The following is a 20882-nucleotide window of genomic DNA, read 5'->3' as shown; positions in this document are numbered from 1 at the left end:
ACTCTTTCCTTAAATTCTTATCAAAGTAAGGTATATAATATGCTACAAGTGATTAATTCCTCTAATTATATGTTTGATGAAGGATTATATGAAATTGTGATCATATAAAATTGTGGGTTTATGTTATAAATTATGGGAATAATGAAAATTATGATTAAACCATGTTAAAAGACAGGAATTATGATTAGGTAAGTATTCAATATTAAAGAAAATTATTTTTCTCCTTTTTTTATTGCACTTTCAGTCAAAAGAGAAAAAATTAGGGGATTTAAGGTTTTAATGCAATTGTTTGGGAAATGTGGGAATATATAGGTTTATAAGTGTTATTATATGAAATGAGTAAGAATTTTTAAAAGAGAAAAGAAAAATCTTCACTTTCTTCCTTTGGTTAATTTCAACAAAAAAAGAAGAAGAAGAAAATTAGAAAATTGAGTTTTGATAAACTTATTGAGAAATCTTGCCATATTGAAGATAAATGATGTTGTTAGGTTAAATTGAAAACTAAATTTTGCAAAAAATAATTTAAAAGGGGATTTTATCCTCTACTCGAATTAAAAATTTTAAAAAACTTAATTAAGAGTGTTGAATTTAATCAATAAATATATAATTGATACTAGAATTTTACCAGTTCAAATGAATGAATAATGACATAGTAAATTGTATAGGTATAATGGAAGGCACAAAACCTAATCCGTAATAAAAGGCCTCTTCATACGCATAGACACCAGGTAGGTGTTCAACACCTTCAAGTAATTAAATAGCTTATTTTAAATGATTGTAGAAAAAATTTTCTAGATTGTAATTTTAGTATAAAGTATTAAAAATAAAAAGGGAGGAAAAGGTAGATAAAATAATGCCCTATTGAATGGGCGAGTCGAGAAAATTATTTTCTAGTTACTGGAAATAATACCCTATTGAATGGATGGGTCGAGAAGATTATTTTCTGGTTATTGAAAATAATGTCTAGATAAATGGACATGTTAAGAGAATTAACTTCATGGTTGATAGGTTAATTACTCGTTATAAATGATAAAATGCAAGAATTAATATAATTAAATTGATGTTAAATACGTGGATTTGTTAAACACTTTTGGTATCTTTGTAAATTTATTTTTTATCTAGAAAAGAATTTATTAAATTATTAAATTTCTAAAAATAAGATAATTCATCTAATGATGTGAGAATTACATAACGTACATGAATAGTTAGTCTTTAATCAATTATTTGTTGAAAAGTAAAATTTTAATCATGTCTAATGTAATCATGTTTTTAGGTACATTACAACCTCGACCTGAAAAGTAGATACATAGATAAATAATTTTGTTAAGTGATAGATGTAATTGGAAGAACTAATATTTTGTTATAATACACTTTTATGTTTAAGAATTGTAATGTTTAGCTTATTTACTTATATATAATATAATTTATGATGTTGTTGTTATGAAGTTGAATTACGTTTAGTTATATACATATTTTGAACACAATTATCTTTTAAAAACAAAATGAGACATGTTATGAATTAATTAGTTTTAAATATTTTTTCTATAAAAAATAAAAATGAGATGCTCTTATATACTTGAGTTTTAAAAGCTCAAATGATGGGATGAAAATTGTGATTGATGTTTATGAGTTGAGAAATAATAAAGACAACAACTTGGATATATATATAATAAAGGCATTGAGGCTGATATTATTTTACATGACACACCAACACATTATTTATTTTAGGTCTGTATTTTTTAGTTAATGAAGTTTTAGGGACATAATTGTATTGTATTGTAAGTTACTTAAACAATGTATGATATTTATTTGAACTGTACATTTTAAGATGATTGAACTTTTCTATTATTTAGTTTATTTTTGTTTTAATTGTATTATATTGTTATTTACTACTTAACTAGAATTATCAATATATAATTAGTTAAAAAATTACATATGATTTTACAATCTGATTTTACATTGTATTTTTCAGGTCATGTAAAAATAAGTATTTTTGACAGCTTAGTGCTACTTTATTAGTATTGTAATAACCTTATGACCTGTGTGCTACAACATGAGTCGAAAAAAAAATCTTAATATCAAAAAAGAATGTCAAGAGACTATTAGTTTGTTTTAGAAAAATAAGAAAAAATTATGATTCTAGTCATAAACCTAGTTGGGTCGAATAAGCTTTAATTGTATAACCACTTGAGATGTATCAAATTAAAAAACAAAAAAAAGTGATCATGATTAAAACAATATATTTTTTTAAAATCAACAAAGATACATTTCAATCTAATTGAGAACATCACAAAGAAATTCAAAAATAAAAAGGGGAGAAATAACGCAAGTGCACTCTAGTCCACTTGTTAAAACTCAACCTATGTGTTAGGTTTTGATAATTTTTAAATAAATTAGAAGAAAAAAAGGATAGATTCTAAAAAGTTGAAGATAAAATTGAAAAATAAAATTAGTTTTTTTAAAAAGAAAAAAAAAAGGTCAAAAAGAACATCACAAAGAAATTCAAAAATAGATATGGGAGAAACAAATCAAGTGAACTCTAGTCCACTTACTAAAACACAACCCATGCATAAGGCTTTGATAATTTTTAAATAAATTGGAAAAAAAAAGGACAGATTGTAAAGTGTTAAAGATAAAATTGAAAAAGAAAATCAGTTTTTTTTTAAAAAAAAAAAGTCAATATTATTTGGGTTAGCCTTTCAAATATGATAATTCGATCATAAGCTTGGTGTAACTTAACCAAAGAAAACATGACTCTCATTTTCCAACCAATCCAATGTTAAAGGATGAAATTGTAAAAAAAAATGACGAAAGGCTCCAAAACAAAAAAAAAAGTAATCTAAAATTAATATTGAGGACCAAGTTAAAATAAAATAAAAATATGGGGGAAAACAACATAGATTGGTTGAAGGGTGAAATTAAAAAAAAATCAAATTTTTTTTTAAATTAAAACAAAAACTCAAAATCAGAAGAAAGATGATCAAATTTAAAACAAAAAAAGAGGTAAAATAACATTTCAATGTTAAAGGATAAAATTAAAAAAAAAAATTGATAAAAGACCCCCTAAAAAAATAAACAAGGGCTATATACTAAAAAAATAATAAGGGGGGAATAATTTTCATTGATTCAATAATAAAATTGAAAATATTTAAATATTTTACAAAAAAATCAAAATAAAAACCCAAAATCAGAAGAAAGATGATCAAATTTGAAACGAAAAAGTGGTAAAATAATATTTCAATATTAAATGATGAAATTAAAAAAAAATTAACAAAAAACTCGCTAAAAAAAGAATGAGGACTATATAAATGCTAAACAAAAATACAAGTGGGGGAATAATTGTTATTGATTCAATGGTGAAATTGAAAATATTCAAACATTTTACAAAAAAAATCAAAATAAAAACCTAAAATCAAAAGAAAAATAATTAAATCTAAAAAAAATAAAAGGAAAAAAAACATTTCAATCAAAGGTCAAATCAAAAACAAATTAAAAGTTTGCAAAAGGAATCAAGATGAAAATTATACAACTAAAAGAGGATTGCCTCGAATATCTAAAAAGAGGATTGTTTCAGATATCTAAAAAAAATGAATAAACAACATGAATATGTTTTGATGCAAAAAGAGAGAGAAAAAAATAAGAAAGCAAGAGTTATAGTAGTCAAATCATCGCATGCACAACTACACGTGCCACCTTATCTGAACGGGCATGCTATGAACATTCAAATACTACCACAATTGAAGAATTTTCACCTCTTAATGCTACCATATGCATCGGCTAAAACGTGATGAATGGTCTTAAAATCATTAAGCTTTTTAACCCATGTTTAAAAATTTTATTTTTTAGGGTTACCCATGTAAATTCATTGTATATTTATTTCTAAAATATTAATTACTCTTTTTAAACATATAAAATTACCCTCCATAATTACAAAATAAACATATTAAAAAGATGAATAAATCCTAAGGCCCAAGTTTAAAAAATATTTATTCAAGGGATTACAAAGTAAATTGATTATGCATTTTTAAACAAAAAGAAGAATTCACCCCTTTGATAAAGGTATATTTATTTTAATTTCAAGAGTATTGTAGTTATTATAATGTGCAATTAAAAAGAAAAAAACATATTTAACCTCAAAAATATTATAATGACTAATAGATCCTTGTGCAATTATATAGAAAAAAAATGATTTGTAAAAGTTAATGAGTTTTTATCCATCTCATTATATTATTATAACAAAAGCTAAATGATATAAGAAAATTATTATAAATCAAGAAATCTTTTACAGTGAATTATAATAGTAATCATGTCAAGCCAAGAGCTCATGCCAAACTCAAACACCATGAGTCTGACAACCACACTAAGCTTGAGTAGGAGGATTAGAGATAAGTAACACAAAGTTTGAAAAGCAAATTAGTGGGTAGAATAAAAAAATTTTGAGTATGTTGAATCAACATTTTATTGGAGGATAATAAATATATTCTTGCGTTATATACAAGAAAAGCTTATAAGAGTAATTTTTCTTTGTTCTTGATCAAAGTTTTTTAAAGTTGCAAGAGCACAGGCATGTATCTAGCAATTGGTATCAATATAGCAGAGTTTAGCTTAAATTATGCATCTATTTATTAAAATTTAGTAGTGTTTGGTAGAAATATTTGTTGTTTTTTTCTTATTAGTACGTTAGAATTTCACAAAAAATTATTGGTCCTCAAAAAAGCTATTACCTTTGTCTAGCTCACGAAATATATACAAATCTTATGCACTTAACCAAACCGCCTTGAGTCTAGTAACTATGATAGGCCTAACCACCTTGGATCTGGCAATCATGAAAACCTAACCATCTTGGATCAAGTATGGTTGTTAGACTTGAGCATCTTCTATTTGTCATGGTTTTCAGACTCGTGTTACTTGAGTCTCGTAAAGAATTAAGTGGAGGTTTAAAAATTAACTTACTTAGTTAGCTTTAATATCACTATTAAAAAAAATTATATTCTTAATATTTATTTTATATTTAAAAAAATAATATTGACTAACTGCGAAGCACAGACCAATATACTGGTTTGAAATTAATATGAATTTACCTCGTCCTCTACAATAACTCATAATTTATTTATATTCTTTAATAGTATTTTTCTTGACTGTGGTTTCTATTCTTTAATAGTGCTTATTTCACAAATAATATTTAGTTTTTATTTTAAAAAAAAAAATGTGTTTCATTTGAAAATGCATTGAATTTTTTAATATTTTTTGATAATTTTAATATATTGATGTTAAAAATTAAAAGCAAAATCTAAAAAAAAAATCATTTTCAAATGAAAAATGCTTTTAAAAACTATCATGCATCACAAATATCAAATACACAGTTAATTTGGTAGCTTTTCTATTTAATTGTTCAAATTCCAAAACTCTATTAGATCCAAAACTTTCTAAGAATCACTCTCTTTAACATCATACCTTAACATCATACCCTACACTGTTGGATGACTAGGGTATTTTGAACTTACTATTTAGTGTATTATAAGATTGCATTTTGGCTTCAAATTTATTTAGCAATCTTCCTTTTCTTTTCAATAATAGGTGCATCAGTTATATGTGGATAATAGGTGCATCAGTTATATGTGGAGGTAACGGCTGCATTATGTGAAGAACGTTTAATTTGGAGGGACGATGGTGTCCCTCTCATCCAAAATAGGGAAAACCCCAATGAAAACAGCTAACATAATCAAGTATGTTTCGCTTATAGGTAAGTTCTTGACTGAAACCTCGATACTCTCTCGACCAACCTATTTAAACAATCCTATGCCTTCGTAACATGTATTGCTTGGTAGCCATCAGCTCACCTAACAATCGATTTCCTATTCATTTGTAGGTTGTATCCTGTTGAAGAGGGTGACATACATGCGGATATTTTGACGACAGCATTATAGAGGATGTACTTTCTAGCTAAGGTTGTCTTTGACACCCTTGATTGCCTAGAAAATGATGTTGATTTCCTAGCATTTTCAAGCTTTGCTTAAAGCTTACATGGCTCATAAAAATCTATCTCTTCTGAATGCAACCAGCCACATGGTTTTGCTTTATGTGTATGATGTCAAATCCGATGTAAGGATGCACGTTCCAGCTCTTTCAATGGCTGAGAGTTTTTTGACACAGGGCAGTCTAGACGCTTGAGCTACATGGCCTTGGCTAACATCTTAAAAAGGCTCCTTAAAATAGATCTTTTTTGATAGCTCTCTCTTATTTATATGTATAGAATCTGCATGTGATTTGGAATGTTGAGCAATAACTCTGGCACCTGTATTTCTCAAGTTCATTTTAAAAAATAAAAAAAAAAAGGGGGGGGGGGGGAAGGTAACAGATGACTGGAAAAGCAGCTAGCAGCTGGCGTCTGGGTTGCTGCAGGGCAATTGGTATGCCATAAATGCATAAAGAATGGTGCCAGCAGTATAATTGTTTTGTCGACCACCATTTTCTAACACAGCAAGAGGGTAGGTATCTGATTATTAATGGAATGCCTCTAAGTTCATCTTGTTCATGGCTTTTTTGTTTTCTCAGGGTGAGAAAAAAAACTAAAAAATTAATTAAATTAAAAAAATCAAAAAAAAATATTTGGTTCAGTTTAATTTTGTAAATTTGAGACCGAAAAACCAAATAAAAAAAACTCATTAAAAAAATTATAAAAAACTTCAAAAAATAATATAATTTTTTATTTTTAATATAAAATAACTTAACTGAAACTAATTAGTTGAATTTCAGATTTTAATATAAAACACCAAACAAATCAAACTAATTGATTTGAAACAGTTTCCATTTGGTTTCGATTTTTTTATATTTTATAAAATTTCAATTTAATTATTTTTTTATATATAAAAAATAAACCAAATCAAACAAAAAATCATCAACCCACACTTTTTATGTCCATTCCACAGTTGCCCTCCACTTCTCTTTCTCACTGCATTGGTAACTTTTGATCAATGGCCATGGAGACACTGTTTTCTGACCTGTAACCAAGTTTTTGAGCTCCGTCCAACGATGTTTTTGAAATCTGTTGTGTAATTGTCACTTGTGCCTGACTGACTGAAGTTGACCAAGTACTAGCAACGAAAGCAACCAGCCAACTAGTAGTCATCCCTACCAATATGAGAAACGGCATGAGCTTTTTTCTTGGAATCACTCTTCTTTCACCCCCACTCGTGTACAGCAGAGACTGGTCGTTAACAGCTCAGAGCAGGATGAACGGCAGTTTTCTGGTCTCTTTTATCTCCCATGGCAAAAGTGCAAAAGAACCCTCGCATCTTCTGCCTTAAATCGTTTCCCAACAGGGACTGACAGGACAGTAAATGCACTCAACTATTATAGCAAACTTATGACGACTTGAAGAGCTTCACCTTTTCAATCTCGTAGGATGCACATGCCATATACTCATTGGATGAGATCAATGTCATGGCATAAACGCCAGCCACTGAATGCAAAAGGGTACACTTAATGTTGATCATTTGCTGCTCATCTCTCGTTCCCTTGAGTTTATGCTGACTTCGGTCTCGTGGTAAACAGAAAGGACACAGTGTACTTGGCTGAAGAGACGGAGAAAAAACCACAAAATAAATCTATTTTTATGATAATTTTATATTTATTTAAATTAAAAAAAAAAAAGTCACTTCCATCTCCGTATCCAGTATTTATGTTTAATTAACTCCATTTTAAGCTGGTGCTTTAATAAATCAGTCTATCAGAGGAATATGTTCTTAAAAAGAAAAAAGGTTTGATGGGTTTCAGCTACTACTCACAGAGCATTGATGGTTGGGCATGAGGTGTCACATTATCTGACTGGGCAAAAATATTTCTCATCACTTGCTAGACCCATAAATACCGCACACCACATTGAGTTTTCAATGCACCAACCATCAAAAAGAGATGGGCTCGTCTCCATTACTCTCTTTCCTTGTTCTCACTTCTCTGGTGTTCTTGTTCGTCACCCCTTCTTCAGAGTACGATGTTGCTCAGGAACCAGCACCTCCTGTTGCGTCCAGGAAAATCTCTCGCAATTCTGAGAAAGTTACAATGTCTTTATATTATGAATCTCTTTGTCCATATTGCAGCAGTTTCATTGTAGGTCCCCTAGCTCAGGTCCTGGAGACTGATCTCATGACCATTCTCAATCTCAGACTGGTTCCATGGGGAAATGCTATTCTAGACTCCAACAATACCATTGAGTGTCAGGTTGCAATTTCCATCTTCAGTATTGTTCTTTCTTTTTGTTTCTTGTTCTTTCCATTGATTGATCAATCACCTTTTACTTTGGTATTTTGCAGCATGGGGAAGATGAATGCTATCTGAACATCATACATGCTTGTGCCATCAACCTCTGGCCTGATTTGGTAAAACTTGCTCTCTCTGATAAACACTTAACTGTGGACAGAAATAAACATGGTGAAAAAACAAGCATTTATTGTAATTTAGATGACACAATTCAGCCACAGAATGAAATTGATCTTCAGTTAATTACCATGCAGAAGAAGCACTTTGATTTCATCAAGTGTATCGAAAAGCAATATAAAGCTCCTGATAGAAATGGAGCAGAAGAATCCTGGGAAGTATGTTCTCGTAAATTGAGACTGCCTACACAATCCATCAAGAAATGCTATGATAGTGGACAAGGAAAAGAGGTTTGGTTCATCCACTGATCACATTTTATTTGATTAAAAAAAAATAGATTTGCTATCCTGGAATTCAGACAAGCCTAAAGGTAGGCGATTCAAATTTTCAAGGTGTGGTGCACAGTTTTGGATGCAAAGTTACTTGCTATGGTTCTTGGCTTCTTTAAGCACTTTTTTCTGTCGTTCAACTTGTACAATGAAGCATACTGCATTCTAAGTTTAAATGCTAGAACTGATGTTTCATGTAAATAAACATGCAGCTTGTCCTGCAAAATGGCAAAGAAACAGATCATCTCAGACCGCCTCACAAATACGTGCCATGGGTGGTAGTAGATGATACACCTCTCCTTGATGTCAGTCACAACCCTTCTACGATCTCTATTCCCCTCTGAACAATATTTGTTCGTGTTTATTTATTTATATATTTATTTTTTTAATGCAGGACTATGAAAGTTTCATTCACTATGTTTGCATGGCATACAAAGGCAAGTCTTTGCCCAAGACTTGCAGTTCACATCCCAACACCTCAATTAACAAGGACACCTCACTCCAATCAGTCTGTCATGCAAGTGAAGAGAGGTCAGGTGACAGTTCAGGGAAGCACCAGATGAAGATGGAACCCCTTGCATGACTATTATAAATGCAACCTTTTATTATAGAATATAATAAGGGGAGTATGTACCTATGGCTTTCAATTTTCCAGGCATGGTTCTTGCACAAGGAACTCCCCAGGTGGATTCCTGTAGTTCATAAACCATAGGGTGATGTAATTAGTGGTTCTGCAAGCATGTAAACGAAAGGGAAAATGCGTTTAATAAAGTTCCACTCCATGTGATGTGATTTCGTAGCTTCCATCCAGAAAAATCATATCAACATTCTCCCTTTCTCCATTCTTTCGAGAAAAATATTAGCCTTTTTTGATAATGAATAGAATACCAGGGAAACAAGGTTTATAAACTATCACATTTCATTGCTGCAACAAAAGTGAACATCTAAACACTAGAATGCAATGCCTCACAAGAGCACCATCACATCTGAAGGGACGAAAGCCAAATACATTGAACAAAAGAAGACCACCTCCTACAAAACTAACTGTCCAAGTATATTACAGAAAGACGCATTAAAACCAAGTAGAAGCACACAAGCCAGCTGAAGATATCCAAACATCTATTGCTTATTTATCATCTCCCAGATGCCCTGACATATTTCAAATGAACTTATCTTTGTCGGATCAAATTCAAATTTCTCAACAGCCTTGTTATCTCTATGCACAATATCTATAACCAATATTAAGGACAGTCAACCTTCACGATTAGCAAACAGCATTGAACCTGAAAGAAAGACGCCCAATAGGAAGAAAGAATTTCAACACAACAAAAAACAAAAACAAAACAAAAAGAAATCCATGTGAGTCGATTGTAATATAAAGGATACGGCCAGAGATTTTGGAGTGATCATCCAAGTCTGGAATGATATTAGTCACAGATGCATACATTGAAAGCATCCTCCTGCAAGCACAAACAAAAATGGGAATCATTACTAGGTATCACACAGTCATCAACACCTCGTCTTTGCAATACTTAATAAAGAAACATATGCACAATATAAGATTCAATATTCACAACTGGGATTGAACACAAAGACTTTATAAAAAATAAACAATAGAAATCAATCTTCTGAATTACCAGTTAATCAAGCTACTACTAGCATACAATCATTTTCGGTACGCACAAAAAGATAACACAATCACAATTTTGTTTCCAAACAGTTCAAGTAACACATAGTAATCAATTCTTTCTTTCTATCTACCAGGTATGAAAAAATACTCACTGTGCTCTGAGCTCATCTTTCTCGTTTTTCTTCATATTCCGCTTTCGTTCCTCAAAAGAAACCCGTTGACACTCCAAATCACTAATCTCATTGTTGATCACTGTGTTTAAACAAACAAAACAAATAATCAATTCCCAGTACCACCAAAAAAATAATAACAAATAATTATCCAAAACAACTCAAGTAAAGTACTTATCTGAGCTCCTCCATAAGAGCAGCTTCTTTTTTAAGCTCCGCTTCCAATTCCTGCTCCAGAATCTCCATGTCGGCATCGGAAACAACTTCCGCTTTCGCCTTCTCCGTTTTCTTCTTGCATTCTTCTATCTTTTTCTCATAATCTGCTCCAAAGTGCTAAAACCAATCAGATCTATAACAAAAAATTACAAATAAAATTTAAAATTAGCAAACAGAGACCTTCAATTAGGGTTTTGGAGTCGTTGAATTCAGCATCGCAAGAGGATTTGAGAGAGTGTGACTGTTGAAGACAGTGAGTCAAGTTGTTAATGTCTCTTTGATCCTTCAAAACGGAAACGAGATCGTCGCTGAATGAGATTAGTTTCCCGACGTCGATTTTTCCAGAGAAATCCCCCATTTCTTTTTCTTTTTTTAGGGTTTCTGTTAGACACTGTGAAGTGTTCGAATTTTCGAAACTTGTTTTGTTGAAGAAAGCGGAAGGATAAGAGAGGGAAAAACTCCAGAAATTAATTGTTTGATTAAAAATTGGGAAACGATGTCGTTTCATGGGTCGCATTTGACCTTTTGTTAATGAATTAATTAAAGAATTTAGGTGAAAAAGATAACTGTAAATAAAGAACAAAAATATATTTTATGGATTTTTGGAAATCTTTTTATATAATTCTAAAATAAAATTTCATAAGTTGATGATACTAAGAGACAAAAAAGAATTCCTAGCAGAAAATTACCACCTTTTCTTTTAACATATTAAATTTAATTGAAGGAAATTATAAAACAATGAAGTAGTTTTAAAAAAGAAAGACTTCTTCAATTATTATAGATTTAATGTGATCTAATTATCCAAAATAACAAGAAAAATAAAAGAGGAAATTTTTAGTTTACTTAACTAGTAAAATTAGAGGAATTTATAACCCCGGGCTACTTTTTAACCTTAATAAAATTTATCATGCCATTAAAAACTATGTTTCTTTCTTTTAAATATTTTTATTAATCAATATTCTAAAAGTGTTTTTTTTCACTTTTTTTCTTTTTTTTACATGTTTTTTTCTTTTTTTTTTAACCAAAATTGACTTCTTCTTCTTTTTTAATTTTTTTTGTTTTTTTAAATAATCTTTATCAATTTTTTTAAATATTGAACTAGTTGAAAATTTAATTATGTAGTTTTTTAAAAACATTATGGATTATTATAATATTTCCTTATATAGTTTTTTATGATTTATTTCTTTTTTTGTTTTCAAAACGATTTTTATTGATTTTTTTTTATATTGAGCTGGTTGAAAATTTAGCTTCGTAATTTTTTTAAAAAAACACTATGGATTGCTACAATGTTTTCCCTACTTAGTTTTTATTTTGATGCAATGTTTCCCCACATGTTTTTTTTAATTATCTTTGTTGAATTTATTTTTTTAATATTAAGCTAGTTGAGAATTTAGTTTTAGCTTTCCCTATATGTTTTTAATTTTTTTTTTCAAATTTTTTATATGTTTATTTTTTTTAGAATTATTTTTGTTGATTTTATTTTTTACTATTGAACTAGTTAAGAATTTAGGTTTTTAGTTTTTTCTTTAAAACACTATAGATTGTTATAGTGTTTCCTCACATTATTTTTTTTAAATGATTTTTTTTTAAATTATCTTTATCGATTTTATTTTTTTATATTAAACTGATTGAGAATTTAGCTTTATAGTTCTTTAAAACACCATATATTGCTATAGTGTTTTTCCACATGATTTTTGTCTTGTTGTAATGTTTCCCTACATGTTTTTTTATTGATTTTCTTTCCAAAATTGTATTTATCGAATTTATTTTTTTCATACTGGGCGGATTAAAAATTTAACTTTATAGTTTTTTTTTTAAAACATTGTTAATTGACTTTTTTTTATTATGATTTCTTTTAAAATTATCTTTATCAATTTTATTATTTTTAATATTAAGCTGGTTGAAAATTATAACTGTAGATTTTCTCACGAAACACTATAGATTGTTATTGTGTTTCCCTGCATGTTTTTTTTCTTTCATTTTTTTTTATATTTTTTTAAAATTATCTTTGTTGATTTTATTTTTATAATATTAAGTTAGTTGAGAATTACAACTGTATATTTACTTACAAAACATTATATATTGCTACACTATTTTTCTAAATAATTTTAATATTGAACTGATTGAGAATTTAGCTTTAACTTTCTATACATGTATTTTTTTATTATTTGCTTTTTGTCTTTTTTTTTAAATTGTCTTCTTTTTTATTTTTTTAATTATTTTTATTTTTTTAATATTAAGTTAATTAAAAAATTAGTTTTATAATTTTTTTAAAAAATATTATGAATTATAATAATTTTTTATAATTATTTTATAAATTCACAACAACATGCAAATGTACCCATAAGCCGCGGCATGGCAAGCCATGGCATGCACTAATCATCCAAGGTTCGTGGGGAAGGAAGAGGTTGGCTCCCGCTCCTCTGTCGCTGCATAGAGTTCTAACCGAGCTAAGAGCTAATACAGGTCCGAAGAGGCGGTGCCAGCTAACAAATGCAGGCTTGATTCATTTTTTCGTGGCTTTTTATGCTAATCTCATTGAAAAGAACCCAATAAACTCCAAAACAATTTCTCTTCAAAATTAGATACTGCTTATGACATGGCTTGGATTTTTTTGAATAAACTCAATAGCCACATGCTTGGATGATTGATTATGATATGGAAGTCAAGCTAATAAAAAAAAAACATAAAATTAGAAGGAGAACTAAGAAAATAATTATTAAATCAACTAAGAAAACTGAAAATATTGCATCCTCCATTATCCATACCCTTTTTAAACAAAACAGAATTCTTCCCTGAGCTAGACAAACATTCTCTTCTACAGTTAGAAGTAATGAATCTATGCAACATGGAGTAATAAATTTATTATTTTTATATTTACTTGAAAAATAATTTTTAGTTTTTCTAGCTTCAATTTCTCCATGTAGACACTCTGACTAACGGAGTTGATTTCCACTCTAAAATCATCTCATTCCCCAGGTCTCCCCCGATCTTTACTCCATAAGAACTTTGCTTGTCTCCCACCATTTCTCTGGCTTCCTCCAGGTTCACTCTGCTCACCCTCCATCCTTCGAACCCATTTCCCAGCTCAAGATTGCAACCTTGCTTTATCTCCACCCATTTTTGGTACCAATCCTGGGAAGAGATGTAAGGTGCCACGAACAGACACTCCAATGCCATTCTTGCTTCTGTGAGATGAACTGGGAATTTGGACTCAATTGAATCGAGCAGGGCTTTGTAATGCAACAAATGCCCTTCGAAAAATGATCCAAAATCGAAACTGTTTTTCAAGTTTTCACAGGAATCACCGTCACCAAAAGTAATAAGGCCCCTGCTGCTGGAGTTGCAGAAGGCAGAATTGGCCAACAAGTCTTTGGCTACCCTTAGGAACTGTTCAACAAGCTGTCTGCTCCTTGCCCTTCCCATGTGTGGAAGCCGGAGCATGCTGTTGAAGACTAACCATTCTTTCCTACCACCTCTTTTATTTGCCTTCTTTTCCTCATTCGCCAAATCTTCAATTCCCATCTCCTCTACCTTCAAGTTTAGACCAAAGTATCTTGCATGATCAAGAAGTCTCCTTTTCGTCGCATCGAAACTCCATGCCATGGGAGCCCAATTGCAGTCATCATTTTTCCATTTTATTGCTGTCAATCTCACTGCCTTTTGTTGGTGTGCCAAGGCCTCAATCAATGGAGGCCATTGAATGCCTTCCCCAAGATCGAAGTCCACTATGTGTATTGTCTCTGCATCAGCTGGAATAGCTTCAAGGATTGCTGAATTGGCAGCAAAGTGAGCAAATCTTCCATATGGGAAAATTTGGTAGAATGCCCTGAAAGCTGCCTCAAAATTCCTGCAGGATTCTCGTTTTATATAATCCCCCTGCTTCTCAAGATCTTCGCATAGATTAAAGGCGAGACACTCCAAGGCTTCACCAGCTGGGCTAACTTTCTCACTTACACATCTCATGATCACATCTGCAAGCTCACTCTGTCCTCCATCCATGGCTTCTCCATAAGCCTTGAGTAAATGAAAGAGACTCGCTTGATTTTCAAGCTGTAGCTCTTCCCCTGGTAATTCAAGTGTTGACCGTGGAATTGGTGTGGTGTCCATGGATGCTTCACTTGATTTTATTGAAGGGCTAGGACTCCCAACATTTTCCCCTTCACTGGATAGCTCCTGTGAAGAAGAATTTCCCTCGCTCTCACAGAATATAAGCTCCATTTCCTTGATGAGATTAGGCTCAAAGCCCTCCATCAAAAAATCCTCAACGCAAGGTACCTGGACTTGGAAGTCATCAGAAGAAGCTGGGGATTGGACAGACTGATCACCATTGAAAACTGCAGGAAACATTGAGGAAATATCATAGATACCCTCATTGTTGGCAAACGAAGAAGAGAATTGACAGGCATCAACATACGCATCCATGTCAGTACCATAGAAACCAAGTTGGTCAAGATTAGCTGAGCTTATGACCCTGTAGAATGGCCATGAAGACTGGAAAACTTCTGGTTGCATCGTCTTTAATTTTGATGAAAGGTTTAATTAATTGCTAGGTAGAAAAGAAGAGTTAATTTGTAGTTGCTGCTTGTGATCATTTTTTAGCACAAGATTAGTGGGTATTTATACAAAGATTAGAGAACAATATAGAGACAGATTAGCATAATAGAATATGATAGCAGGAAATGAACATTAAATTAAAAAAAAAATGGTCTTGCCAATCATTCTCACAGGCTTTCTATAGAGTTTTATTCCTATCAAATTGCCAACCGAGCCTTCCTTTCTTTGTATTTGTAGCCTCTTGAAGACATATTATATTCTTCATGCATATCCATTTATTTAGATACTACTATTTTAATCCAAGAGATTAGGTTAATTAATAATTTAAATTTCGAAGTAATTACCTTACACTATAATTACTTTGTCTTGCACGTATGTGTATATATATAAACACTAATCTTTCCAATGGGGCAACATTTCCTAGCCTTTTCCTTAATTCTTCCCACCCAGATGTGTACGATATATTCTATTCTCTTGGAAGAAAGCAAGGTACGTAATGGAATAAATAATACAGAATATCCAAATCTTTGAATGGGGTTTATTCGTTGTTTGGGAGTATTGTATTGATTTTTTTTAGGAGTTTTTTTTTTAAATATTAAAATAATATTTTATTATATGTAAGTATTGGTTTTTTTATTTATGATTATATTTTTTATTTATTATTAAAAAAACATGTTAATAATATTTACATATTAAGTTTTTTATATAATAAAAAAATTACTTAATTTACAACAAACAAGTTAAACTGAGATATCAATACTTTATTTTTTATATTTATTAACACGTATGATTTTTAATATATTTAATTAAATTTATACATAAATTTTTTATTTATAAATAGAATTAAAAAAACACTTCTAAAAATTTTATATATTTATTTTTTATTAAAAAAATCTGACCCGCAGTCAAATATGGTTAAATAAGTACTAACTTACTATTGAATAATGGGAAGCAACAGGCCACATGGGGAAAGGTAATTTCGTACGATCCTTCAAACGCGTGCATGTGTATTGTTTTTAATGTTTATAAATTAAATTTCTTGGGGGTAATTTATTCAGACAAATTAGACCTCTTGCACGAGCCTTGGAGTCATCTAAATATTTTCCTACTAAGAAAAGACAAGCAAATATAATGTAAATTTCTTCTGGGGTCTGATATATATATATATATATATATATATATAAGCTACATTATTAATTAATTTGATGTGTTAATTTATTACGGGAATTTTTACATCTTCCTGTCTGTAAAAGGAAATATTTCTTCTCTGTTTTCTCACATATTTGAGAATGTCAAGTGCTTTCTAAATTACCCATACTTAAATATTAAAGAAGAAATTATGGTCCGTCAACTTTCTTTTTTTATATATAACAATTGATGATGTTAATGGCAAATAGTTACTAAGACAGGGAAGTAGTATTTTTACAACAAGATTAATTATCATTAAGAGTTTGCCCGTTCTAGCTCCGTCACGTTAACTCAAAAAAAGATTAGGTTAAAAAATATTTAAACTCAATCTTAATTAAAAAATAAATTAGTCAAGTCACGAGTTGATTGGTCAAATAATGTTTAATATCAGTATTTCTACATGAATTTATAAATATATATATAAAAAATTGTAAATTGATTAATATTGAAATTCATAATCATTGTTTAATTAAATGTTTTTATGAACACTTTATTTTTTATTTTGTCATTGATTATCTTTTTGTGTTAAAATATATTAAAATAATATAATTTATTTTTAAAAAATTAATTTTAAAATTAAAGCATTAAAATAATTTAAAATATATATAAAAAATAATTTTTAATAATAAAAAAACTAAACCGCGTTCCGCCTTAACATTTCAAAGGTGGACGCAACTTCATGTAAATTTCTCGTTGTTTTAAGCTTTTGTCTTTTCGTGCTCCCCATGTAATTGCGTTCTCACGACACATTTATTGGATAATCATTAAATTAAAATGAAAATCACATCTAAACACACAAAGATTTGCATGGCACTGGTCATTAATTACTTAATTTAGCTCTATAATTATATTTTCTTTATGGAATTCGTTACATCATCTCATTATTTTAATCACTTTGTAATGCGATATAATTGGCTAACTAACCCACCCTTAATTTACTTGAACAACTTTAAGCCCTCAAAGTGGCATAAAATATCAGAAATATTGAAAATAACCAAGGTTCTCCTGGCTAACTAAAATTTGCGTACCTAGTCCCAAAATAGCTTAATTTTTTTAAAAATTTTAATAACCATAATAATTTTAATAATTCTTGCATATCAAGATTAAATTATGTTTAAGTTGTGTTTTTTAGCACATTAATAGTTACCCAAGCAATGTTTTTTCTCTAAACCAATACCTCAAAGATCAAATGGTTGTCATGCATCATATAATTATGAAGATTGTGAATTGAGACCAAGCAAGTGCTCTTTAAAAATGTTTCACTCTAATTAAACCTCCCCCTTATTTTCTTAACAATTATTATAGTATTTTACATCTCCATTAATTTGAAAGGGAAAAACATAAATTCTTTTATATATACCATAATTGTTATACATGGCAAGAGATCTAGTTAAGAAAATAGCCTGAATTATAATATCATTAGGTTATTTACAATCTAATCGGTTATTCAAACTGAGTTAACTTAATTATAAATTAATTACTAAGTCTAAATTATAAATTAACTACTAAATCTAAATGTAGGTTAATTTCAAAATCAATTTAAATCACTTTCCGATCATACGTGGAGGATTTATTTATCCAGTGGACCAAGCAAATAACTATATAACTAATTATATATATATATATATATATATATATATATATATGAGGTCGTGCGTGCAAGAAGCTATGTAGTTGGGTGAGGAACGTCTCTGCCAAATAATTCTGTCATTTCTTTGACTTTATAGACCAATGAGAGGAGAATCCTTGTCATGAATAGTGCCATAATATGTAAATTAATAATTGCCGTGACTCTTTCCTTTCCTGCTGCCACTGCCACTGCCACCATACGGGATCTTTCCCTGTTGCTTTAAGTCGGACATGCTTCGTTTCCACACACAATGGATAAGCATGGACTTGCTAATTAATTTATTTATTTAGCAAATTAAACCATTCTTAATTTGATTGACCCATACCATTCCTTGAACGGTAATTATGATCGCGATCGATTAATTTTCAAGGAAAAAAAATTGTGGCAGTAAAAAAAAAAAAACATGTTTTCCAACACTTTATGTTTTAAAAATAAAAAAATTTAATTAAAAATAATTTACATATTTATTTTAGATTTTTATACCAGTCATTTCAACCAAACAATTTTCTTTACTACAGGACAGTAATTAATATCCATCCCATAATATACATATATATATATATATATAAGGATTTCCTTCCATGCTTTGTTTTAAATTAATTAATTAATTAATTAATTAATGAACTTAATCAAGCCATTATCATAATCCAATTAGCTGTTTTCGAACTAATTAATTGTGATTTCTTAGGATACGATGAAGATTGCAATCTCTTGGATAAACCAAAGTTTTATTTGTTGCATATACAGTGTATGTATTTTTATAATTTATACGTACCCCAAGAATTGTATTATACCGATTTCGATGTAGTTATAGCAATGTATCAATTACATCGTAACCTGCAAAAAGCTATTACCAGTACAAAGATTCTTAGTATACGGCAAGGGCTCCATCTTATCATATACATAGTGCCAGGAATTGTTTCTTCATATGATGACGTACGTAATTCACACATTGCTTTCTTGATCTTTTTTTTTATTGAGAATTTACACATTTCTGTATTGGCCTTTTGGAAAACATTTTTCTTAATCTTTTTGTATTCAGTGATGAGATATGTTTTACAATTACTTTTTATATTAATTGAAATTAAATTCTCACATTAAAGAGTCTTAAAAACACATCTTCTATCTATTTATTGCATTCTAAGAAAATAAATTATTGAAATTTCAGAATTTAAACTCAAAAATTAAAAAATTAAAGTAAATTTTATTAATTATTAAATCAACCGGCCAACCCTCCGGGATTCTTAATTTTTTTTATAGTCTATATTATAGCCCATTTGTTATTAAGGTAACAATTATTTTTAAAATATTTTTTATTTAAAAATATTATATTAAAATCATTTAAAAAATGAAATAAAAATAAAAATAAAAATATATATCTTTTTTCTTTCAAAAACATAAAAACTAATAGATTCTTAATCTAACTAGCTCTTTGTCTTTGACCTCGTAGCCCTGCAACACAAAATCATTGCAAATGTAATAAAACAACAAGAGAGAGATCATTGTTCATTAAGAAATCTGTACAGTTTAACAGTCTTGTTCTAATCGGACATGTTTTTGTCTTAGATATCCTATGATCTGCCATGGTTTTAGGAACAAAAATGACATGAGAATTAATCAATTAGTCAATGAATGAAGCAAGATCAAACATTAATTATAGAAATTAATCCCAACATGCATTACCAAAGATTTCATTATCTTAAATATTGGATTATGTGGACTACATTAAATATTGGATTCCATCATAATACAGATAATTTATAAATTAAAACATGGGGAATTCTTAAATATAAATTCATATTTAATTTCCAAGTTTGAATATAAAAAAAAAAGAAAAATAATGTAAATATATAAAAATAATTTATTTTATAAGTTGTCACGGTTGTTTTAAAATCTAGATGAATTTGGCATCTCAACCTAGAACATGGTCAATTTAGAGTATAGATGGTCAATTTAAGGTATAGATTAGCCTAGAATGAAAAAAAAAAACTTGAAAAAAATTAATTAATTTAGGGTCTAAACCAATCCGAGTTAAAAAATCTTGATCGACCCAATCAAAACTCAATCATTAATTTATTGATTTTATTTTAAAAAAAAAACATTTTATCAAGATTAGCCTTGAATTATATTTTAAAGCTATAGTTTCTGTTAAGTAGTTTTTTTTTTGTGAAATCAAGATCAATATATATATATATATATATAAAAGATAAAGGAAACTGAAAGAGAAAAAGCAAAGCTTTAGCTAAAATAGATTGTAGCCACGGACAAAGTTTATCAACAAGAAAAAAAGATTAGGAATTTATTACCGAGTAGTCTAAAAATATTTATATAAAATAAAGAAAAACTAAAAATGTCAACACACTTTCAAATCAAAGCAACAAATCCGTTCATACTAATCAATTTCTACAAACAATGTAGATAGACAGTATAGATTAAAATACTGTAATTATCTTTTATTTAATGCCCAATTAATAAAATTAATTAATCATCAATGTCTTCTTTTGTCATGCATGATGCATGGAGAGATTGTCGAATATTCTTTTTTGGGATGGCATGAGGAAAGGTACGTACCTGCCATGACCGTCCAGTGATTAAAAATTAGAGATATTTATTATTCTATTAACTAATTAAATCGTAAGCCAATCAGAGATATTCGTTTCCCATGCCACCTGAGGAGGTGTCAGATCTAGTGACAAATTAAACTAATTGTCGTTGTATTCCCTCCTCTGTGGTCACAATGGTATGGACTTATGTTAAAATATTATTTTAATATATTAATAGATTTT

At 29.4% G+C, this 20882-nt stretch overlaps 3 protein-coding genes across 3 annotated transcripts; 1 reads left to right on the top strand and 2 right to left on the bottom strand.

Moving 5' to 3' along the window:
• The first annotated feature begins 7649 nt into the window (after positions 1-7649).
• Positions 7650-9487, top strand: LOC105141346 (gamma-interferon-inducible lysosomal thiol reductase-like). Its single transcript, XM_011048529.1, has 5 exons — positions 7650-8220; positions 8313-8378; positions 8514-8666; positions 8918-9010; positions 9100-9487. Exons 1-5 carry the CDS (start codon positions 7915-7917, stop codon positions 9286-9288), a joined length of 807 nt encoding a protein of 268 aa, XP_011046831.1. The 5' UTR covers positions 7650-7914; the 3' UTR covers positions 9289-9487.
• Positions 9488-9606: 119 nt separating this feature from the next.
• On the bottom strand, positions 9607-11169 carry LOC105141345 (plectin-like protein). The gene is made up of 5 exons (XM_011048528.1): positions 10902-11169; positions 10684-10825; positions 10488-10589; positions 10092-10165; positions 9607-9934 (listed from the first exon to the last, which is right to left on the bottom strand). The coding sequence occupies exons 1-5, from the start codon at positions 11077-11079 to the stop codon at positions 9825-9827; spliced, it is 606 nt and encodes a 201-aa protein (XP_011046830.1). The 5' UTR covers positions 11080-11169; the 3' UTR covers positions 9607-9824.
• Positions 11170-13482: 2313 nt separating this feature from the next.
• On the bottom strand, positions 13483-15255 carry LOC105141344 (nodulation-signaling pathway 2 protein-like). The gene has a single exon (XM_011048527.1). It carries the CDS (start codon positions 15234-15236, stop codon positions 13632-13634), a length of 1605 nt encoding a protein of 534 aa, XP_011046829.1. The 5' UTR covers positions 15237-15255; the 3' UTR covers positions 13483-13631.
• Positions 15256-20882: the final 5627 nt, after the last annotated feature.

This window comes from Populus euphratica, unplaced genomic scaffold (assembly GCF_000495115.2).
Source record: "Populus euphratica unplaced genomic scaffold, PopEup_1.0 scaffold329.1, whole genome shotgun sequence".
Taxonomy (NCBI): domain Eukaryota; kingdom Viridiplantae; phylum Streptophyta; class Magnoliopsida; order Malpighiales; family Salicaceae; genus Populus; species Populus euphratica.
The sequence above is the reverse complement of the archived record's forward strand: the minus strand, read 5'-3'. Positions and strand labels throughout refer to the sequence as shown.